At 45.7% G+C, this 19,909-nt stretch overlaps 2 protein-coding genes across 3 annotated transcripts in view; both read left to right on the forward strand.

Annotated features, from left to right (window-relative positions):
• DRG1 (developmentally regulated GTP binding protein 1) overlaps nt 1-19,909 on the forward strand; it is a 165,524-nt gene that overhangs the window by 25,337 nt on the left and 120,278 nt on the right. The gene's annotated exons all lie outside the window — the stretch shown is intronic.
• RNF185 (ring finger protein 185) lies at nt 229-17,557 on the forward strand. 2 transcript variants are annotated; one of them, XM_080986516.1, is made up of 7 exons: nt 229-380; nt 6,062-6,277; nt 7,968-7,986; nt 9,246-9,358; nt 11,286-11,340; nt 13,466-13,583; nt 15,325-17,557. In XM_080986516.1, exons 2-7 carry the CDS (start codon nt 6,105-6,107, stop codon nt 15,420-15,422), a joined length of 576 nt encoding a protein of 191 aa, XP_080842642.1. In that variant the 5' UTR covers nt 229-380; nt 6,062-6,104; the 3' UTR covers nt 15,423-17,557. The 2 variants fall into 2 exon arrangements, with proteins under 2 accessions (XP_080842642.1, XP_080842643.1); XM_080986517.1 differs by lacking the exon at nt 229-380 and adding an exon at nt 3,026-3,146.

Raw genomic sequence — 19,909 nt, forward strand, 5'->3', positions numbered from 1 at the left:
ACCGCGTCATGAATCCTTCATTCTCCTCCTCCTCGTCGTCTATTTCCATACATTAAAGTGACGTGGCCCTTGGCTCGGCCCCACCTTTCTCACAGAACTCGGCCCGGGCTTCGAGGAAGCAGCCGCCTCCGTAGAGCGGCGGGCCTTTTGGCAGGCGGAACCTTTGTCGCGGCTGCCTCCGGGGCAACAGGGAGAACCTTCGCGCCGGGGGACGGCGTGTGCCCTTGGGATAAGGGACCCCCTTTCCTGTTGTGGGGCCGGGCTTCCGGCTAGGGGAAGAAATCAGGTGACAGTTGCCGTTCGGGCGGAGGTGGAGTTCGAGAGAGCGAAGGGCCGCGAGCGGCGGAAGGCGCCAGCCGGAGGAGCCCGCGCCGACTCCGGTGAGAGCCCCGCAGGAGGCCAAGGGGGAGGTCCCCGGGGTCGGCGAAGGGGGAGCTTGACCTTGGCCGGGCCGGGCCGGGGGCCTGTCAGGAGAGAATTTCCGCCTTGGGAGCAGGTGCCGGGGCTCCCGACTCGCCTCCCGCTCTCTGTGGGGTGGCGGGTATGGGGGTCGAGGCTGCTGGTCAGGCTCAGTATGTTGCCTTTCACCATTCCCTCATGTAAAGTTTCGGGGGGGGGGCGGCTCGTCTGGCTGACCGCTGTTGGAAACGGAATACAGTGGTACCTCGGGTTAAGTACTTAATTCGTTCCGGAGGTCCGTTGTTAACCTGAAACTGTTCTTAACCTGAAGGTACCACTGTACTGGGATCCGAGGTACCACTGTGGGATCTCCATGGATCCCAGCTTGGCCCAATCCAGCTGGGTAGGGAGGGAGAGCCTATCAGTGGTAGGATAGCCGAATACAGTGGTACCTCGAGTTACATACGCTTCAGGTTACACACTCCACTAACCCAGAAATAGTGCTTCAGGTTAAGAATTTTGCTTCAGGATAAGAACAGAAATCGGGCTCCGATGGCACGGAGGCAGCAGGAGGCCCCATTAGCTAAAGTGGTGCTTCAGGTTAAGAACAGTTTCAGGTTAAGAACGGACCTCTGGAACGAATTAAGTACTTAACCCGAGGTACCACTGTACAGCCTTATTTTCCCCAATGTTGTTGTTGTAGCCGAATACTGTAGAGCCTTATTCTCCCCAACATTGTTGTTGATGTTGTAGCAGCCGAACAGAACCTTATTTCCCCCAACATTATTACAGTGGTACCTCGGGTTAATAACTTAATTCGTTCTGGAGGTCCGTTCTTAACCTGAAACTATTCTTAACCTGAGGTACGACTTTAGCTAATGGGGCCTCCCGCTGCCACCGCACGATTTCTGTTCTCATCCTGAAGCAAAGATCTTAACCCGAGGTACTATTTCTGGGTTAGCGGAGTCTGTAACCTGAAGCGTCTGTAACCTGAAGTGTCTGTAACCCGAGGTACCACTGTATTGCTATTTATTATATCCTACGGGAGGCAGTGGAAGACAGGAGTGCCTGGCGTGCTCTGGTCCATGGGGTCACGAAGAGTCAGACACAACTAAACGACTAAACAACAACAACCTTTTCTCCAAGGAGCTCTAAGTGTCTGGCATGTTCCTCCCCTTGTCCATTTTATCATTGCAACAACCCTGTGAGGTAGGTTAGGACTAGAGAGACAGTGACTGGCCCAAGGTCTCCCAGTGAGCTTCATGGCTGTGGTGGGATTTGAACCTTACTCTCTCTCCCAGGTCCTGGTCCAACACTGTAGCTGCTGTGGTATACTGGCGGTCTCATGCTGAAGACTTGGCATGTTTGCACTGTGGCTTTTATTTGTTTTATAGAATCTATATACTGTTTGATTGTAAAAAAAAGGGGGGGATGTCTCAAAGCAGTTTACTCTCTCTCCATATATAAATGATTGTTAAAAACAACTGCTTAAAACATTTAAAAATAAAACCATTGAAAAACTAAAAACATATTAAAACTCACACAAAATCTTCACACTTGAGATGTATTCTTTTTGGACCCTCCTTATTTCTGTGATTGTAAATGGTCTGCAACAGGAATTGCAGGATTTGATGCATTCAAAGAGGAGGAAGGGTCTGCAGACATTTCTTGGCCATGGTAGCAAATTGGAACCGTCATGTTCAGGGACAGTATCTACCTCTGAATATCAGTTGCTATGGGGGATGGGCTGTCAACTTCAAGTTCTTTTAAAAAATACACTTTACTGGTATTTAGGAAAGTACACACCTTCAAGTCCTTTCTGAAAGCACCAAGGTGACCATGTTTGAAAGCAGGATACTGGACTAGATGAACCAACAGCCCAGCACACTACCTCTTATTTGTTAAACTTTAAAATGTACTTCTTGCCTTGTAGTGCAGAGTGAGGAAGAGAGGTGCCCCTCCCCCTCACTGCATTCCTGTGGTGATCAGCTACAGGGAGGCCTAACAAAACCAAAGATTTTGGGATTCAGAATAGTGTGTAGACTTCCATGTTATCAGACTGAAGTGTTTTTTTCCTGCAGTTTTCTCTCTTGGGTTTTATATTCAATTCCTGTGCATCACTTGGGTATTCTCTGATTGTAGAGTGGCTAATAAATTCTGAAATAAAATAGAATAGAGTAGCAGCTCAGAAAATGAGCCCTCTTCTTGTAATGAACAGATTACAACATTAAAAGACTAGCGATATATCCAGCAAAATGTAACCAAGCCAGGATTGCTGTTAGTATGCTTTTTAATAGCATGTAGCCATAGCTTTCAGTTCTAAACTTTTAAAAGGCTTGTTTTATGTGTGTTCCCCAAAGACTCCATTTCCCCCTGTATCAGGCTGTATAGGCAAAAATTTGCTGTTATGTTGAATCTCTCGGGTCGCCCCAGGCCTTTACATCTTGGTGCAGGCATGGTGCAAGACCCTTAACTGATACATGAAAAATACTGAGTGAACTGGTCTTACTTCATTCCATTCAATTAGTGTTGTTCATTGTTAAGATTGTTTATAAATTCTGTGTAAGTGCTGGTGATTTATTCCTATGTGTTTCTTCATTTTTATCCATTCAAAACCAGAGCATTTTGCAAAGACTGTTGGTAGAAGCTGCATTTGACTTGTGGAATTTTCTGATGTTGTTCCTCTATTCTTCTTCAAGAATGGCCTTTGTGTGTCTCAGTTAAATGGCACAGATATTTTCCCAAAAGTAAGTGCCACTGAGTTCAGCAGGGTTTACTCCCAATTAGTTACATAGGATGGTGGCTGCCTTTTTAAAACAACCACCACCACCATGCTTGGGCATGTGCAGATATAGACCTTACTTTGTTGTTTCTGGAATCCGTCTGGCTCGGGAGACAATGGAGGAGTGTGCCTTTAAGGGTGAAGTCAAAAGACTTTACTATAAATGTATTAATGCAGAACTATTCCAGACATGGAGATAATTTACATGCATGATCTAACAGGTTAAATTGGATATATATTTTTTCCAGAATAAAGGAATAATGCATGCTAAATGTTTTCTTAGGAACTTGATTCAGGTAGGTAGCTGTGTTGGTTTGACACAGTCGAAATATATAAAAAACTAAACAAATTATCCAGTGGCACCTTAGAGACCAACTAAGTTTGTTCTTGGTATAAGCTTTCATGTGCACACAAAAGCTTATACCAAGAACAAACTAAGTTGGTCTCTAAGGTGCTGCTGGACAATTTTTTTATTTTCTTAGGAACTAGTATGTTAAGAGCGTGAAATGAAATGAACATCTGTGCAGGAGATCACATTGAGGTGATCTGGGCAGTCCCTCCCAAAGTTATCCAGTTAATCGCCTGGTCTGGAAAAATATTTTGGGTCCCTAATGTTCAGCCCTGTAAAGAGACAAAGAAGTATTTGAAAAATCATGTGTGTCAAAATACAAATTTTAGCTGCCTGGATGAGTGACCACCTGAGATTTTCCCAACCCTATTCCACAGGCATTGATTTTGTTTTGTTTTTGATGTTAGCTCGTTTGCGTCTAGTGAGCTGTGCATAATTAATCCAAAAGATTTTGTGGTCACAGATGACAAGACTTTGTTACAATGCTCATACAATATTTTATTTAAAGACTATTTAAATAAAAATCATAAACATATTTACTATGGAGTAAGTCCATTGAACAAACTGGGGTTACTTCCAAATAAGCATAGATAGGATTGTGCTGTCAGAGTGACTTGAAGGCTCAGGATAGCTGAGAATTGCAAAACTGGAGCAAAGGTCCAAGGCAGTATAGTAGAATGGGAAATAGAGCCTCGAGAAGTCAACATGTAAAGCAAGGTGTATGTATATCCTGGGTGCAGACACTTATATAAAAGGGTAACGTCCAGGTTAGATAACTTTTCTCCAAAGCAGGAAACCACTAGAACGTTCATAAGCTTGCAGCTTAATGTTTCATGAGAAGTGTCTGGCTTAATGAAGGTGTGTGTGTGTTTTGCCACTTCTTTTTCATTTGAAATGCATGCATGATTTTACTAGCAGTGGCTGAAATACTGAAAAATCTGTAGAGCTCAGAAGCTGCATCCATTAAAGCTTGCTAGCTGATTGCAAGGCTGCCCTTTGGGAGCCCCCTGCAAAATGATGTAACTGAATGAAAAGAGTTCTGTTGAAATAGGTGCCTCCTCTTTCCCACTTGCCAAGTTCTGGTGATGTGGACATTAAGCTGCTCTGGACCCACTGTGGAGCTGCGTTCCCCTATGCAAAAAGCACCATTTCACAGGAGCCAAGTGGCGATGCGGATAAGGTCCCGGTTCAGTACTTGTGCTTTCTCCTTTGGCGTTTTTGCAAGGAAAGGAAGCAGAGAGGGGCTGAATTCGCTTCAGGTAAGCGAGGCAAAATGATAAGATAGCAGGGAGGGGGTTCTGTTTTTGGAAGAGCCGCATAGTGTATTAAGACGGGGGTCCCCTTGTGTAAGAAGTGGACTTCTCAGCTGCTTACACACTGCTGGGTTTTACAAATGCTGTAAGCTTTAATTAGTAGGGTAATCTATGAAAGTTTGATTAGTCATTTGCCAGCAGATAAATTATAATTGGTGAGCTGAGTTTTCAAGAGCACCCATGTTTATGTATGTTTTGGTTTGTTGGCGTGGCAGGAATGAGAGGGAGAACCTTTCTTTGAACAATGAGTGGGAGGGTCCTGTTTGTTAAATTCCAGGTTGTGTTTTCTTTGATACCTTTGAATTTTAATAAATTCATTGAGTAGTTGGTTAAAGTGTAAATGATTCCTCAGTTTAAATTGCTGTCATTTTTTTCATGCATAAAACATGGAGCTGCCAAATGAAATCAATGGTTTTGTCTAATTGTTGGTGGTTGTTTTTAGCTTTTGAATTGAATGTTAGGGTGGATGTTGTTGCAATAAGTGGGCCAGTATATTGCTTTTACACCCTGAGTTGTAGACATATGGTGGCTTGTCTGTGGATTTTGTTAAGTTGGAAATGAAGGATCTTAAGATTAATTGAATGAATACAAATTGAGAAAGTTTTTGTTTGTTTAGCGTATTCTGTTTAATTCTCAAAGGTGTTCTGCTGTGCATCCATGCATCTTTGTTAAACCCATCCCCAGCTTTAGCTGTGCCAAGCCCACTGGGAAGTGCCATGAATTAAAAAACCAAAAAAGGCTTTGGATGTATTAATATTATCATGCACTGAACTTCAGGGAGTGTTTGTAAACTGCTATGCTAAATGTTGTGGGGCTCGGTTAAAAGAAACAAGCAGGGAACTCACTGGGAGGCCTAGAGATTGCTTTGGTCCCATCAGTGCCAGTCATGAGGGTATATTAAAACCAGGTTGTTGCTCAGCTTGCCCAAGATTTCTCTGGACTACGATAAAAAATGGCCTGAGGGCTTTCACTGTACAAAAATAAACACTATAGAGTATTATTTTCCTCAATCTGGTGCCCTCCAGGTGTTTGTACTTAAGCACCAGCCAGCCCAGCTTTACTCCAAAACCTGTGGAGGATGCCAGGTTGGAGGCATACGGTAGTGCCACCATCTCCTCCTTGGGTCTGGATTAGGGAAATAATATAATGGCGTCCCCTAAATTCTCTTTCTTTCTTTCTTTCTTTCTTTCTTTCTTTCTTTCTTTCTCTCTCTCTCAGAGTTCAATTGCATTAAAAATTTCCTGACCTGGGTGTGACAAGAATGGCCAGCAAAGGGCCAGCAGCTTCTACCTCCACCGAAAGCAACAATGCTGGCGGGACCAGTGGCAACAGCAGCAGCGGGGACGGGGCAAGCCAGGACAGCACTTTCGAGTGCAACATCTGTTTGGATACGGCCAAGGATGCTGTGATCAGCCTATGTGGGCACCTCTTCTGGTCAGTATCCTGGTGCTCTTGGCCAGTTGTTCATCTGCTTTCTACGCCAAGCTCTTGAGTTGCCTACATAAATGTTAGAAAAGTTTGTGTGGGGTTTTTTGTTTTTTTTTTAAACCCTCAAACAAATACTGCTTCTCCACTCCCACTCCTGTGTGTGCCCCTCACTCGTCTCTCTCCTTGGCAGTGCCCCTGCCAGCCAGGTGTCAGTTGGGAAGTTCAGTTCCCCACATCTGGCTCTTTGCATTCTTCCCATGGGAATGAATGGCAGCTGTTTAATCCCATGAGGGTGTATGAAAGGGGTGCAGTTGTGGGCACAGTGATGCTAGGTGTGCTAGGATCAGGCCCCTGCTGTGGTCTGGGATGCACTTGTTCATGGAACTCAGTGAGAGCCACTGTAAGACCTGCTTTCCTAGTGCCACACCTTTACCTGGAGAGCCCTGCCCTCAGTGCTGTGGTAAACCTTGAGCGTGGCAGAGCCTGGGGACTGGCATGAGTGCAGTTTTGCTGTTTTACATATTTGATTGTGAATGTATAAACTGTTTAATAGAGAATGCCTTAAGTGGTGAATGAATGTGTATTCAAACATGTATGATAAAATCGGCCATAAGACAAAGCGGCTATGGAAAAATCATCATTATTCTTGTTCTTATTGGGAACATAACTTCCATTGTCCCTGAACACTGGCTAAGTCGTTGTATGGAGGGGACGCCAGGTTGAGGAAGGCCTTTGGCTTGCTTTTCCACAGCGCTGGTGAGAAGCCAGTTCTAGATGCTGCCACGCCTGTGCGGAAACAACTCTCAGCCCAAAATACCCTCGTGTGGTCCTGTTAGTTCATGCTCCATTTGCATACTCCAGTTTCACTGTGTTGGGTTCTTCTTTTTCTGAGGCTGCTGGAATGTAAAGCTCAGCTGCCTCTAGGTAAAGTTGGGGTGATTCTCTCCACCCCTCTGCCTCGTGCCCATTTTAGAGTGTGTGCCCAGGACAGCTGTATAAGCCAGATTTTCCTTCTCCCTCCATTCCTATCATTACTTAAAATAAAATAATGCATGAACAGGAATTTCTGATGCACTGGGGAAATCTGCAGGCTGGCCATCTGCCATCTGAGTGCAATGCAGGAATGCTAAAGAACCCCTGACAGACTGCCACCAAACCTCTCTTTAAAAACCTCCAGTGAAGGAGAGTCCATCACCTTCCGAAGGAGCCTGTTCCACTATCGAACAGCCCTTATTGCCAGAAAGTTCTTCCTAATGTTTACTTGGTCTAACCTTCCTTGTAATTTGAATCCATTGGATCTGGTCCCACCCTCTGGAACAGGATAATGCAAGCTTGCTTCATCTTTCATGCAACATTGCGACAGCACTTTAGATATTTGAAGATGGCTTTCATATCATATCTCAGTCTTATCCAGGCTAACCATATCCAACTCCCTCAACTGCATAAGGCTTGGTACTACCTAGAAGAGAAGCAAATTGTACTATCTGGAAGTGAAGCAATTTTTTTTAAAAAAACCACCCCTAGCTGCTTTCTTACTTAAATATTATTGTTTTAATACCCAACTGTGGAACCGGCAGGGCTGGATTCCAGTCTATTGCTTGCTCAGTGTATTTTGATCTCTCTCCCTTTTCTCCTCCTGCCTCCACCGCTGCTCTCCTCCTGCCCTGTGAACAAATCATTCTGGGATTCTCAACAGTTGGCCTTGTTTACACCAGGTAAGGCAGCTAGCTTTTCTTTTGCTTTGTCTTTCATCAGCTCCTCTTGCTCAGTCAACCCCTCAGCTCTCTGGGGGAACTGAGAAGGTGCAATATCCCTTTCAGTTTCTAAATGGTGCCTGTGCACCAGAGATCTCTAGGGCAACCCAATCTGCTAATAACCGTTTGCATGCAATAGTTTGTAATCTGCAGCTTTTTCTGTGGGGGTGATTGTTCTTTGTTGGAAGCTTCTATTGGTTTCAGTGAGATGGCACAGATAAATAATAAGTATCTGCGAGGTGGCTGAGTGTTCAGAGCACTTTTGTACACTCTCTTGGTGCAACAGCTCTGTAAAGGTAGGTCAGTATAAATATGAAAATGAGGTTACGTCAGTGTCACCTGCTTTTGTCACTGGCAAAAGTGAGGAGTTTCCATCTCTGTGCCCTGCACCAACTTCCAAATACTGGGGTGGGAGAGGCCATATGTTAGTGTGCAGCTTAAAGGCCTGAGGCAAGAGTTGTGGCCTGTTGTATGTTAAGGGATGCTGAGGAAAAAGTGTGGGTCAGGCCACAAAAGTGGTAGAAGAGTCTGCATGCCACACAATAGCCTTTGTCAACCTGGGGCCCTCCAGATGCTGTAGATTCCAGGTCCCACTGGCCTCAGCCAGCACAGCTGTACAATGCTGGGGAGTTGAAGTACATGCTGGCTGAAATGAAGGTGTTTTAGAGTGAAATATCTAAAGGGAGCCAGATTGGGAAATTGCTGCCACAGAACCATGCAGTAAAAATGGTCCCAAAGTGCTGAGAGCATGAAAAGATGTTTGGCAGTGGCGGAGAGGCGGAGATGATTCCTTGTGCCCAGAAGATTTTGTGAATGGCACATGCGATGACACTTAGCATATGCTTTCGGTGGTGGTATTATGATTCTGATTTGTTAATGTATTTAAATCCCACCTTTCTCCCAAATTTGATTCAAGGAGACTTACAGCATTTTACAAACCTTGTTCTAAAACACAAAGGGATGAAAACAAACTAGTTAAAAACCATATTTAAAATAAAATAAATCACATTCAGAACCAGCATTAAAATACTGATTGCACCTCGTTTCCAAAGGCCTTTCTGAACAGGGAGGTCTTGGGCTGCTGATGGAAAGATAGTAAGGAAGGAGCCAGACCAGCCTCTCTAGGAAGGGAATTGCACAACAGGGAGTCCTGTGTGCTTCATGCAAGGCACATCTCTAGTCTCTTGCTCAGGTTTGTTCGTTCTTTCCTGCCTTTTCAGTGGTTAGAGACCAGGCCCAATCGGCAGGTGTGTCCTGTATGTAAAGCAGGTATCAGCCGCGACAAGGTCATCCCACTTTATGGAAGGGGCAGCACCGGACAGCAGGACCCCAGGTAAGAATGTTGGAAGCTATTTCCTACAGCTGTAGGGGTGTGGAACCTGCGGCCTTCCAGCTGTTGCTGAACTACAGCTCCCACTGGCCCGCAGGAAGCATGGCCAATGGTCAGGGATGATGGGAGTTGTAATTCAGCAACATCAGGAGAGCCAAAGGTGCCCCATGCCTGTGTTACAAAAACAGCCTTTCTTTTGTGGGAGCCACAAGCCCTTATGGAGTGGGATTTTCAGAAGTGAACGTGGTGTGTTTAGGTGATATTGTTGCCAAATGCCTGCAAAGCCTTCACCCATCTGTAGTCTTATCTTTTAAAATCTCCCTGCTTGAACTGTCTGTAGCAGTGGTTCCCAAACCCTTTTGGGCTGCCACCCCCTTGGTTCCATAAACTCATCCCCAATGCCCCCTAGTGTACTACACTATTAAAAAAAGCATTATACAGAATGGCACTTAGCATAACCCACTAAGGAAGATAATAACACCGTCAATTTGAGAACAACAACAATTAGTTGCACATTAATTCAAAATCCAATTAAAACTATTTAGTTTAATTTGTTAACCTGTGGAAATAATTTGAGCTGGAATTGGAGCATTTGCCTGTGTACGAGAACTTCGCTACTCCCCTTCACTGCAGGCTGATAGACAAGGCTGATTAGAGCATGAGAACTGGGCAACACTGTTCATGAAAATGCATTTGAGATCCTGAGTGTTTCTAAGGATTTAGAATTATGCAATGTGGATCTGTAGGAATAAGTAACTTGAGCTGCTCTTTAAAAGAAACCAGTCTGATAACATCAGCCCCAATAGGCACATCAGTGCAAAAGACATTTCATTATGCTATGAAGCATTGCTGTAAACTGTAAAAGTGGCAGTGAAAAGTGTTGTGACTCATATACTAGACTATCAAACGTTCTCAATTCCTGCCTGGCAGGGGGCTGAACTAGATGAGCCTTGGGGTCCCTTCCAATTCTACAATTCTGTGATTCCTTAACTGCGAGAAGTGAGGTTACAGGAAACCAGGCAGAGAGCCTTCTCGGCAGTTGCACCCTCCCTGTGGAACGCCCTCCCATCAGATGTCAAGGAGATAAATAACTATACAACTTTTAGAAGACATCTGAAGACAGCTCTGTATCGAGAAGTTTTTCATGTTTGATTATGTTTTTATGTGCGTTGGAAGCCTCTCAGAGTGACTGGGGCAACCCAGCTAGATGGGTGGTGTATATTATTATTATTATTAGTAGTAGTAGTAGTACTACCAGCTTATTGAAGTCTGATAGTCATTTGCAGCTCCATCACCCAGCTGCTGCCCCCTTGCCTCAAATGCAAAGGTTCAACCCTTGGCATTTCCAGTTAAAGCTGGGGAAAGATTCCTTCCTGAAACTCTGGAGATCTGATGTCAGTCAGGGTAGGCAATACTGAGTTGGATGGGTCAGTGGACTGACTCAGTATAGTGTCGGGCTGTCACTCAGTGGTAGAACATCTGCTTTGCAGACAAAAAGTCCCAGGTTCAATCCCCAGTGGCCTTTCCAGGGAGGGCTGGGAAAATACTTCCTGCCTTAAACCCCAAAGAGTTGCTGCCAGTCAGAGTAGACCGTAGTGAGCTAGGTGGAGCAATGGTCTAACTTGATGTCAAGCAGCTTCCTATATTCCACTATTGTGAAAGGTCTCCACCCTCTTACAGTCTGTGATGGTCACACTGATGCAACACTCTCTGTCTCTCTCTCTCTCAAATAATAATGATAAGAGTTTCAACATAGGCCAGCAATTAAAGAGGAAGATAGGCATGGAAACACCTCTTCAGCTACCCCATCCCCCATGGCTGGAATGCAGTGGAAGGAAAGAAAGGAACTCTTGGGTCCAGGTGGTGTTCATCAGGTCCCAGAGTTGACCAGAGCTGGGCTGGGCTTGACTGAATGAATTGTCTCTTGCAGAGAGAAGACACCACCACGGCCTCAAGGCCAGAGACCTGAGCCGGAAAACAGAGGGGTGAGTAAGCTACGATTTGCAGCCTTTGGGGGTTACTTCTGTATCTCCCAGAAGTACAAATGAGACAAAAAGGCATGTTGCTCACCCTTAGGGCTATGAAGAGCAACATACAAGCTTAAGCCAAAGCATCAGAACAGCCTTGTTCTGTCTGGTGCCTTCCAGATGTCTTGGACTACAGCTCCTATCAGCCCCAGCCAGCCTGCTGGCCGGAGCTGATGGGTGCTGTAGTCCAAGACATCTGGAAGGCACCAGACAGGGCAAACCTACAGGAGACAGTAGACTGGGTGACCTGCCACTCTCCCATACTTTTCCTTGGGTTGGAGAATGATTTTCCTTCTCCTCTGGGCACCTGTTGGCCCCTTGTACATTCTTTTAGCCCTGTGGTCAGGAACCTCCAGCCCGTGGACCTAATTTGGCCCATGAGGCTGTTTTCCCTCAAGCCATACCCATCTGCCTCACATGTCACAATATATTGCATCAGGTGTGGAGCAAGTAAAAATACAGCCACAAAGAAACAACTGGAAGCCTTAAAATGTGCTCCAAATAGTTTCTTGGCAAGCACAGTTCTTAAATTCAGTGTCACTGGGATTGATTCTGCTTGAGAGCTCCCAACCGGAGGTCCTGAACAAAGCCGATTCCTGCCAAAAGTGGGACTTGAAGACAGCACTGATCAGCTGTCCCACTCTTCCTCATCCTCACAACAATCCTGTGAGGTAGGTTAAGCAGAGAGATTAAATGGCCAGAGGTCACTCAGTGAGCCTCATGGCTGAACAACGGTTTGAACCCTGTCCTCCTAAGGTCTCTTACTTTGATGCTGAAAACACTGCACCACACTGGCTCTTAGTAACCATGTTTCCTTTTTGTAGGATTTTATAAAAATGTGGATTTTGAAAGCCTGTGGGGACTGTGTATGTAAACAGCCTCTGATTATAGTTGGTCTCCAATAAGTCTGTGCTACTGGGGAATGAAGATTGATATGTGTAAACATACAGTGTGTGTAGACATGGGGGTTATAAATAGCCGGCTGTGTGGGGTTGAGAGATATTGGACAGGCTGCAGAATTTCCTAGCATGAAGATGGGGAGCACACCTGACCTGATGAAATAATTGCATTTTTCCATGCAAGGCAGCTTGGAGCCTCCAGGGTCTACCTGTGGGCCTCATTGCTTCAAACAAACAGCTCTGTTGGGTGTCATTAAGAAGCCTTTTTCTTTTCTCCGCACTCCCTGCAGAGTTGGTGGTGCCTTATTAAATCAGCAGCTGAACTTGAGAGCACCTTTTTAGCAGATGCTGCTGCCAGCACTAAGACTGCTGGAGCACAAAAGCCTTGCTTGCATTCTGCTCTACTGGCATGGCCTTGAGGATCAGCACAGAATACCCCGTCTCTGATCAGGTGGCCAGCAGCTGGTAGTACAAGCCATGTGGCCTGTCCCACGTGAAGAGAGAGGCAGGCTCAGCTGTGGCAAGTTCTCTCATTGGACTGCAACTCCCATCAACCCCAGCCAGCATATATGATGCTGAGGCTGATGGGAATTGTAGACCAAGACTATCTGGAAAGCTCCAGGTTGTGGAAGGCTGGTGAAATCCTGGTGCAACATTTCCCACATTCTTGATAGGTGTGTCACACTTACTTTCTGGATCTAAATTGGAAACAAACTCCTCCACCTCGAAAAGGATTCCTTTCAGACTGTAGTAAGGAGGAAAGGAGCTGGGTCCCTATGTTTCTGCCTGTGTTGTGGCTTCTGTTGGCAGGCCTTGTAATTTATAAAGATGCAAAGAGATAATGGTCTCTAAGAGAAGGTGTCTTGCTGCATCTCTGCCTCAGAAGTGACAGGGCAATCCAGACGTCCCCATCAGAGGCTAAGTGGAAAGAGGCGAGAGCAGGAAATCGTGCAGAGATACAGTGAGCAGGCTCTTCTGTGAGGGGACACTTTGGGCTCATGAGAGAGGTGCGGGTGTGGGTGAGTGGGTGGGTGGGTGGGTGGGTGGGTGTGTAAATCATGGCACACAGCCAGGGGCCAGTCATAGTAAATCATAGAGAAGGCAAACAGGTCAGCATTTCACTTTGTAAACTAGCATGCTTGGAAGGTTTCATTATTCCCTCCCCCATTTGTGGTTCTTTCCAGGGCTTCCAAGGTTTTGGGTTTGGCGATGGAGGCTTTCAAATGTCGTTTGGAATTGGGGCATTTCCTTTTGGTATATTCGCTACAGCATTCAACATAAACGACGGTCGGCCTCCACCAGGTAAGGAGCACTTTCAAATAAAAAAAAAACCCTAGCAAGCCCGCAAATCATTGGTTGCACTCACCAAATTATAGGACTGGCAGATCAAAAAAAAGCTGGCACCTGTCCATTGTTCTTACGTTGCTGTTTGTGTAACCAGGGGTAAGTCCTGATGATTCATTTGTTTAGAACCCTTTAAATATAGATAAGCTATTCTGTTTTTAAAACTTCAATCAGATGAGTGCTGCTTATCTTCTGTTCCATTTTTGTTTTGCTTTTTAAGTACAAAGTGAGAACAATACATTTCTGCTTAGCAGTTCACCTGTGAAGTGATTCTCACTGGTAGTTTGTAAGGAACAGCCTCCAAGCTGATTAGCATCAGTGCTCTCTATATGGAGTAAAACCAGTTGAGTCACTTACGGTGGCCCTGAATCCTGAGCAGGCTCCCTCCTTTGTTCATGAGCCAAAGCCTTTGACATAACTTTGGGGCTTCGGTGTCCTTTGACGTAAATGTATTTCATGTCCACCACAGAATATATTAAGTTTCCTGTCTCTTATGTCAAGATTTGAAAGCAAATCTGAAAACCCTTGTGGGTTTGTACTACTTAAGAATTAATTTTTTACTCTGCCATTTGCTAACAGAGACTTCTTAAAACAAACGCTTTCAACTTGAAATGTGCTGGGTGTTTTCAGTGACAGGCGCTCTATCCTTACTTGATCACCTTTCTGCTTTTTTCATGGACACTGCGGCTGTTGCCTTGTCCTTCTTAGCTCTGGCTATATGCAGGGAGTCACAACAATACAAGATGTGGGGATATCACTAGTAAAGGAACCCCTGACCATTAGGTCGAGTCGTGACCGACTCTGGGGTTGCGGCGCTCATCTCGCTTTATTGGCGGTGGGAGCCGGTGTACAGCTTCCAGGTCATGTGGCCATCATGACTAAGCCGCTTCTGGCGAACCAGAGCAGCACACGGAAATGCCGTTTACCTTCCCGCCAGAGTGGTACCTATTTATCTACTTGCACTTTGACGTGCTTTCGAACTGCTAGGTTGGCAGGAGCAGGGACCGAGCAACAGGAGCTCACCCCGCCGCGGGGATTCGAACCGCCGACCTTCTGATCGGCAAGTTCTAGGCTCTGTGGTTTAACCCACAGCGCCACCCACGTCCCAATAGGGGATATCACTATTATTATTATTTTTGTTTAAATCACAGGCTGGCTTTCTGAGCAAAGCTCTCCCCAGGGTGGCTTATGTAATATATATTTCCAGAATGTAACAGCAATGCAAAACGCAATGTTTCAGCAAATTCTGAGCCACTATAAAAGTGAAATGATCCAGCAATAATAAAACACGTACACAACCCAGAACCAAAACAACCCGGTTTATCCATTTCACAGAGCAGAAATATAATATATCGTTTGCTGAAACAGAGTCTTCAGAGCCTTCTCAGAGGCCTGCAGTGTGCTGATGTTTTGAATGTTGACAGGTAGCAAACTGCAAATCCAGGGTGCTACCACTGAAAAGGCCCTGTCACCCCTGCCATTTTCACTAACCGAGGCAGTGAGCAAATGAGGAAGGCTGCCATTGTTGATATGGGTTCAAGCAATCCTTCAGATAACTTGGGACAGTTGAAAGGGCCTAGGGAAGTCTTATAATGAAGATGCAGAATGGCGGCTGATTCCATGCTTTTCTGCTATTGGATCTGGAAATACACTGCTTTTGTTTGCTGAGAGAGGTTCCCTTTTCTTTCTGTCTTCCCAGCGGTTCCAGGGACTCCCCAGTATGTGGACGAACAGTTCCTGTCCCGCCTCTTCCTGTTTGTGGCCCTGGTGATCATGTTCTGGCTCTTGATCGCTTAACCTTGCCCTGTATTATACCATGGTTTGTGGGGCTCCGAACTGGTCACAGACGACTGCTTCTTCTTCTCCGTGCCCCACTGCCAGCCTCTCGGTGTCTGGTTCCATAGCTCATGGGCTCCCGCAAGCCCCGATGTCTGCTGCAGTGGGAGGAGGACTCTTGCTTATTACGCCAGAGTAAATGGAATTAAAGGTCTCTCTTTAAAAGCATTCTAAAGTCCAGCCATGTGTCACGCAACAGGTAACTGGCTAAGGCTGTGAACCTAGCTTTGAGCTCCACATGCCAAGAGGGAGCATTGTTTGAAATCATGTGCCAAGCCATTAAACCAGGTGCTGGCCCTGGAGGGAGAGTGGGTGGCAAGGCCAGGCATGGAAACACTTGTCCTGTTTCTCAGGTGAGCCTTGCAACCCAACAGCACTGAAGGGAGATCAATGGACCGACTGCTTCAGAATCCAGTTGCATAGATTGACCGAAACCCAACTTGCTCCTGGAAATTGTCTTCTTATGTGAGTACAACTTGGGAAGACCATCAGGTGGCAGGTGAGATCACCTTAGGAGTATTCACTTCCTCCTGTTTCCCACCTGGCTGGCCTTTTCCCAGGGATATTTAAACAAGTTAAGGGATAAGAGACTCTCTCACCCTGAAACAATAAAATACCCAAAACTTCCTGGAACCAGATGGGGCAGGTTCTCTCATCTCAGGGCTGGGGGTGGGGATGTTGGACACCAGAGGGGTCCCCTCTGGGCTTGTTGCACAGCACACTTCCGCATGGATGAAAGCAGTGTTGTTTTCCTAAAACTTGTATAACAGCTTTCAGCTCTTAATTTGGATATAGACAGTTCTGGTTACTGTAGTCATTGACACTCATTTGCTCCTTCCTGAGATGAATCCAACATTGTCGTCTCCCCGTCCCCCAACTTCTTGGAATGGTTGGTTTGGGGAAAATGGAGGACAATCTTCTTTTGAGCATTTTGTTCCTCCCCCATAAGAGTTTCTGCATATTGAGAATAACAGCCTAACTTGGGGGCTTGTTCTCAAGCTCCAAGGGGTCATTAGTTAGTGCGTGAGCTTTTTCAGATGACCAAAGATAATATTTTGAAGGGTTGATCATGAGCAGGAGCTCTCCTACACAAGCCCCATTGAAACAAATCAGAGCCATGCTCTGGTTTCCACCTTTCCCAGCCTTGTTGTCTCTCCATATGTTGTAGTCTGGGAGTGGGGGACCTGCGGCCCTTCTTAGCCACAATGCATATCACCAATGGCCAGGGATGATGGGAATTCTTGTTCAACAGCATCTGGAGAGCCAAGGGTTCCCCACATTTGTAATCCAAAATCTCACCAGGTTGGGGGAGCTTGTTCTTCGTTTCAGTGGGACCCACATGGAAGAGCATCCCACTTAAATGGATCTGAACTATTTACACAAGGGATTCCTTTGCAGGAGTGGAAGAAGCCTGGGAATATTGCTTTAAAACTGTTGCTGTTGAATCCTGGGAGATTCACAGGACCAAAAATGAACCTTCCTCACTCCCTGACCTCACACTTTCTTGTAAATCTAAGGGTCTCTTCTCAAAGACTCCTGGGTTTCTCTCTTGTTTTGCAGTGCTTTTGATCTCGTTTTTGCTCCCTACTCCTTTCCCAATTTCTGTAGCAGCGATTTTTTATGAGTTGCTGAACAAATCGCAGCCAGCAATACTGAAAAGAACAAATTGCATAAGGGGGCTTCTTTTTTTTTGACTAAGGTCTGATAGCATAGTAAAAACCAGTCATTCCCACAGTAGAAACCAGGATGGTTGACCTTGCATCCCCAGTAGTCACAGTGAGAGCGTTTCCCTTTTTTAAAATGTAAAATCCTTCTGTCTATGGTTTTCCAAAAAGTGCTCAAGGGCCTGTCAGCGACATAAAAAAGACTGTAACCTGTGCTGCCTCCCAGAACCTGCATAGCTTAGATTTGCTTTGTTAGGGGGAAAGATGGTGCCACCTACTGTTGATAGGGTAAAGTGAATACCATCATAATATATAAGGGATCTCTGGCATTTCCTTCTTTTTACAGTTCATGAAAATGAATACCATGGAACTAAAGCTGCCCTTCTGAAAGCAATCTTGTTAAACGGTTTGCTGTAAAGCTTTTTTTTTTTTTTTAAGAATAAAATCTGTGGCAATTGGGAAAGAGAAAATTGTTACGGATTTAAAATATTAAAGCAGATTTAACTGCCTTGGACCTTTTAAACATGTGGAGTATTATATTTTTGCCAGCTGCTACCTGAGCAGAAGGGGATCTGTCAACCAAGGTGACCACAAAAGTACCTAGCCTGATTCAGAAGGTGCTGGATTGGGGTGAGTCCCACTGATAATGGCTCGTGTGGGTTGTATACTTAATGTTCAAACGGTCCAGTCTCCATATTTTCCTGAAACAGCAAAGGGTTTTGTGGCATCTTAAAGACCAGCAAGTTTACTGTAGTGTAAACTTTCATGGACTCTACAGCCCCACTCTGTTGCCTGCATCTGTTGGAGTTGTCTTTAATGGAGGCAGAAGATTTTGCAGTCTAACCTGCTTTTTAAGGTGCCAGAAAAACACTCTGCTGTTTGAATTTCTACATACAAACACGGCTTCCCCTCTGGAATGTCATATTTTACTTGTGGGTTTGAAATGGCCTCTGGAGTTCCCCTTTCCCCTGCTGTGTTGGGTTTTTTTTTTTTTTTGTATTTGTATCCTTTCTCTCTCCCCCCCCCCCAAAAAAAAATCATGTATTGATTGTACTTGGCCTATGGTTAGCAAAAGATGGCACCACCGTGCAACACCATTGTGATTCACTAATTTTCACTGTTGTGAAAGTAATTTAGAATAAACACATTTTTACATTACCTTACGTCTGTGTGGAATTCTTCTTGTTACTGTCATTTAGTCACCTGCAGCCATAGGAATGTTGCTGAAGAGGTAAGTCAGCCATATTGTTTGAAGTAAAGGCTCTGCTTATACACCTGCTGATATTTGGGGCCTCTTAAGTCTAATCAGCGTAATAATGTTGTTACTCATATGCACCTTGGTACTATCACAATGGTGGGATGCAGGTGGCGCTGTGGGTTAAACCACAGAGCCTAGGACTTGCCGATCAGAAGGTCAGCGGTTCAAATCCCTGCGACGGGGTGAGCTCCCGTTGCTCGTTCCCTGCTCCTGCCAACCTAGCAGTTCGAAAGCACGTCAAAGTGCAAGTAGATAAATAGGTACCGCTCCGGCGGGAAGGTAAATGGCGTTTCCGTGCGCTGCTCTGGTTCGCCAGAAGCGGCTTAGTCATGCTGGCCACATGACCTGTACACTGGCTCCCTCGGCCAGTAAAGCGAGATGAGCGCCGCAACCCGAGTCGGTCACGACTGGACCTAATGGTCAGGGGTCCCTTTACCTTTTACTATCACAATTGCCCCTGAGGGAACTTCAGAAGGGGTGGAGGTCTTGTGAATGAAATGATTTTGAAAGTGGGGTGGGTGGGGGAAGTGAGAGCCCTTCAGCTTGATCAGGCCAAAAGGCCGATCTAGTCCAGCATCCTGTTCCCACAGTGGCCATCCAGATTGCCCAACTGGAATCCTGCAAGCAGGACCTGAGTTCAAGAGCAACTCTCCCCACTTAAGATTCTCAGCAATTATGGAGGTAGAGAATAGTTGCCACTGGTAGCCTTCTCTCAATTTGTAGGCAAAGGAATTTGTGGCAGCAAATTCCAGGTAAAAAAGATCAGGCATCAGAGTTGTTAGTTACAAAGTTCCTAAAAATACCAGCTGGAATGGGAAAACGGATCAGGGTAAGGAGCCCAAAAGGGTGCTGGAGGAGCCTTCCTCCCATCTCTGCTGTAGCATGATGCAGTGTCCCAGACTACAAGTCCCATCAGTCTTGGGCAGTGTGGCTATCTGATGCTGGGGCTGAAGGAAAATGTAATCCAAAACACCTGGAGGGCACCAAGTTTAGGAAGGCTGAGTGGCTGCTGTTAGGTGACAGTTGAGGAGTGGGACAAATCGGAACAAAGTGGTCTCAACTTGGCATATTTCATTGAGAGGCCCTGCAGTCATTTAAATTCTTTTTATGATAGTTTAAACTCTGGGTGGTTTTTTTAAACCATAGTGCTGATTTTTAAATTATATTTTTATTATTTTCCATGTGTGCCAGGAACAAGTACCGTATTTTTCGCTCTATAGGACGCACTTTTTCCCCTTCAAAAATGAAGGGGAAATGTGTGTGCGTCCTATGGAGCGAAGAAGCCATAGCCCCGCGACCCTCGCCCAGCTGGAGAGGTGACGCACGCCTATGGCAGGAGTCTCTATGGCCGCGCGTCACCTCTGCAGCCGGGAGAACGTGCGCGGGGCAAAGGAAGCTCCCCACGACCCTCTCCCGGCTGGAGAGCTGACGCATGGCTATGGCAGAAGCCTCTATAGCCGCGCGTCACCTCTCCAGCCGGGAGAGTGCGCGCGGGGCAAAAGAAGCCCCCCGCGACCCTCTCCCGG

Source organism: Podarcis pityusensis, assembly GCF_964106645.2.
Source record: "Podarcis pityusensis genome assembly, chromosome: 16".
Lineage (NCBI taxonomy): Eukaryota > Metazoa > Chordata > Lepidosauria > Squamata > Lacertidae > Podarcis > Podarcis pityusensis.

What these genes read in the sequence shown, in the direction of transcription:
- RNF185 (XM_080986516.1), top strand. Translation starts at nt 6,105, where the DNA reads ATGGCCAGCAAAGGGCCAGCAGCTTCTACCTCCACCGAAAGCAACAAT. An exon ending in ACCGGACAGCAGGACCCCAG is followed by an intron (nt 9,359 to 11,285) that starts GTAAGAATGTTG and finishes TGTCTCTTGCAG; the next exon opens with AGAGAAGACACCACCACGGC. An exon ending in CTGAGCCGGAAAACAGAGGG is followed by an intron (nt 11,341 to 13,465) that starts GTGAGTAAGCTA and finishes GGTTCTTTCCAG; the next exon opens with GGCTTCCAAGGTTTTGGGTT.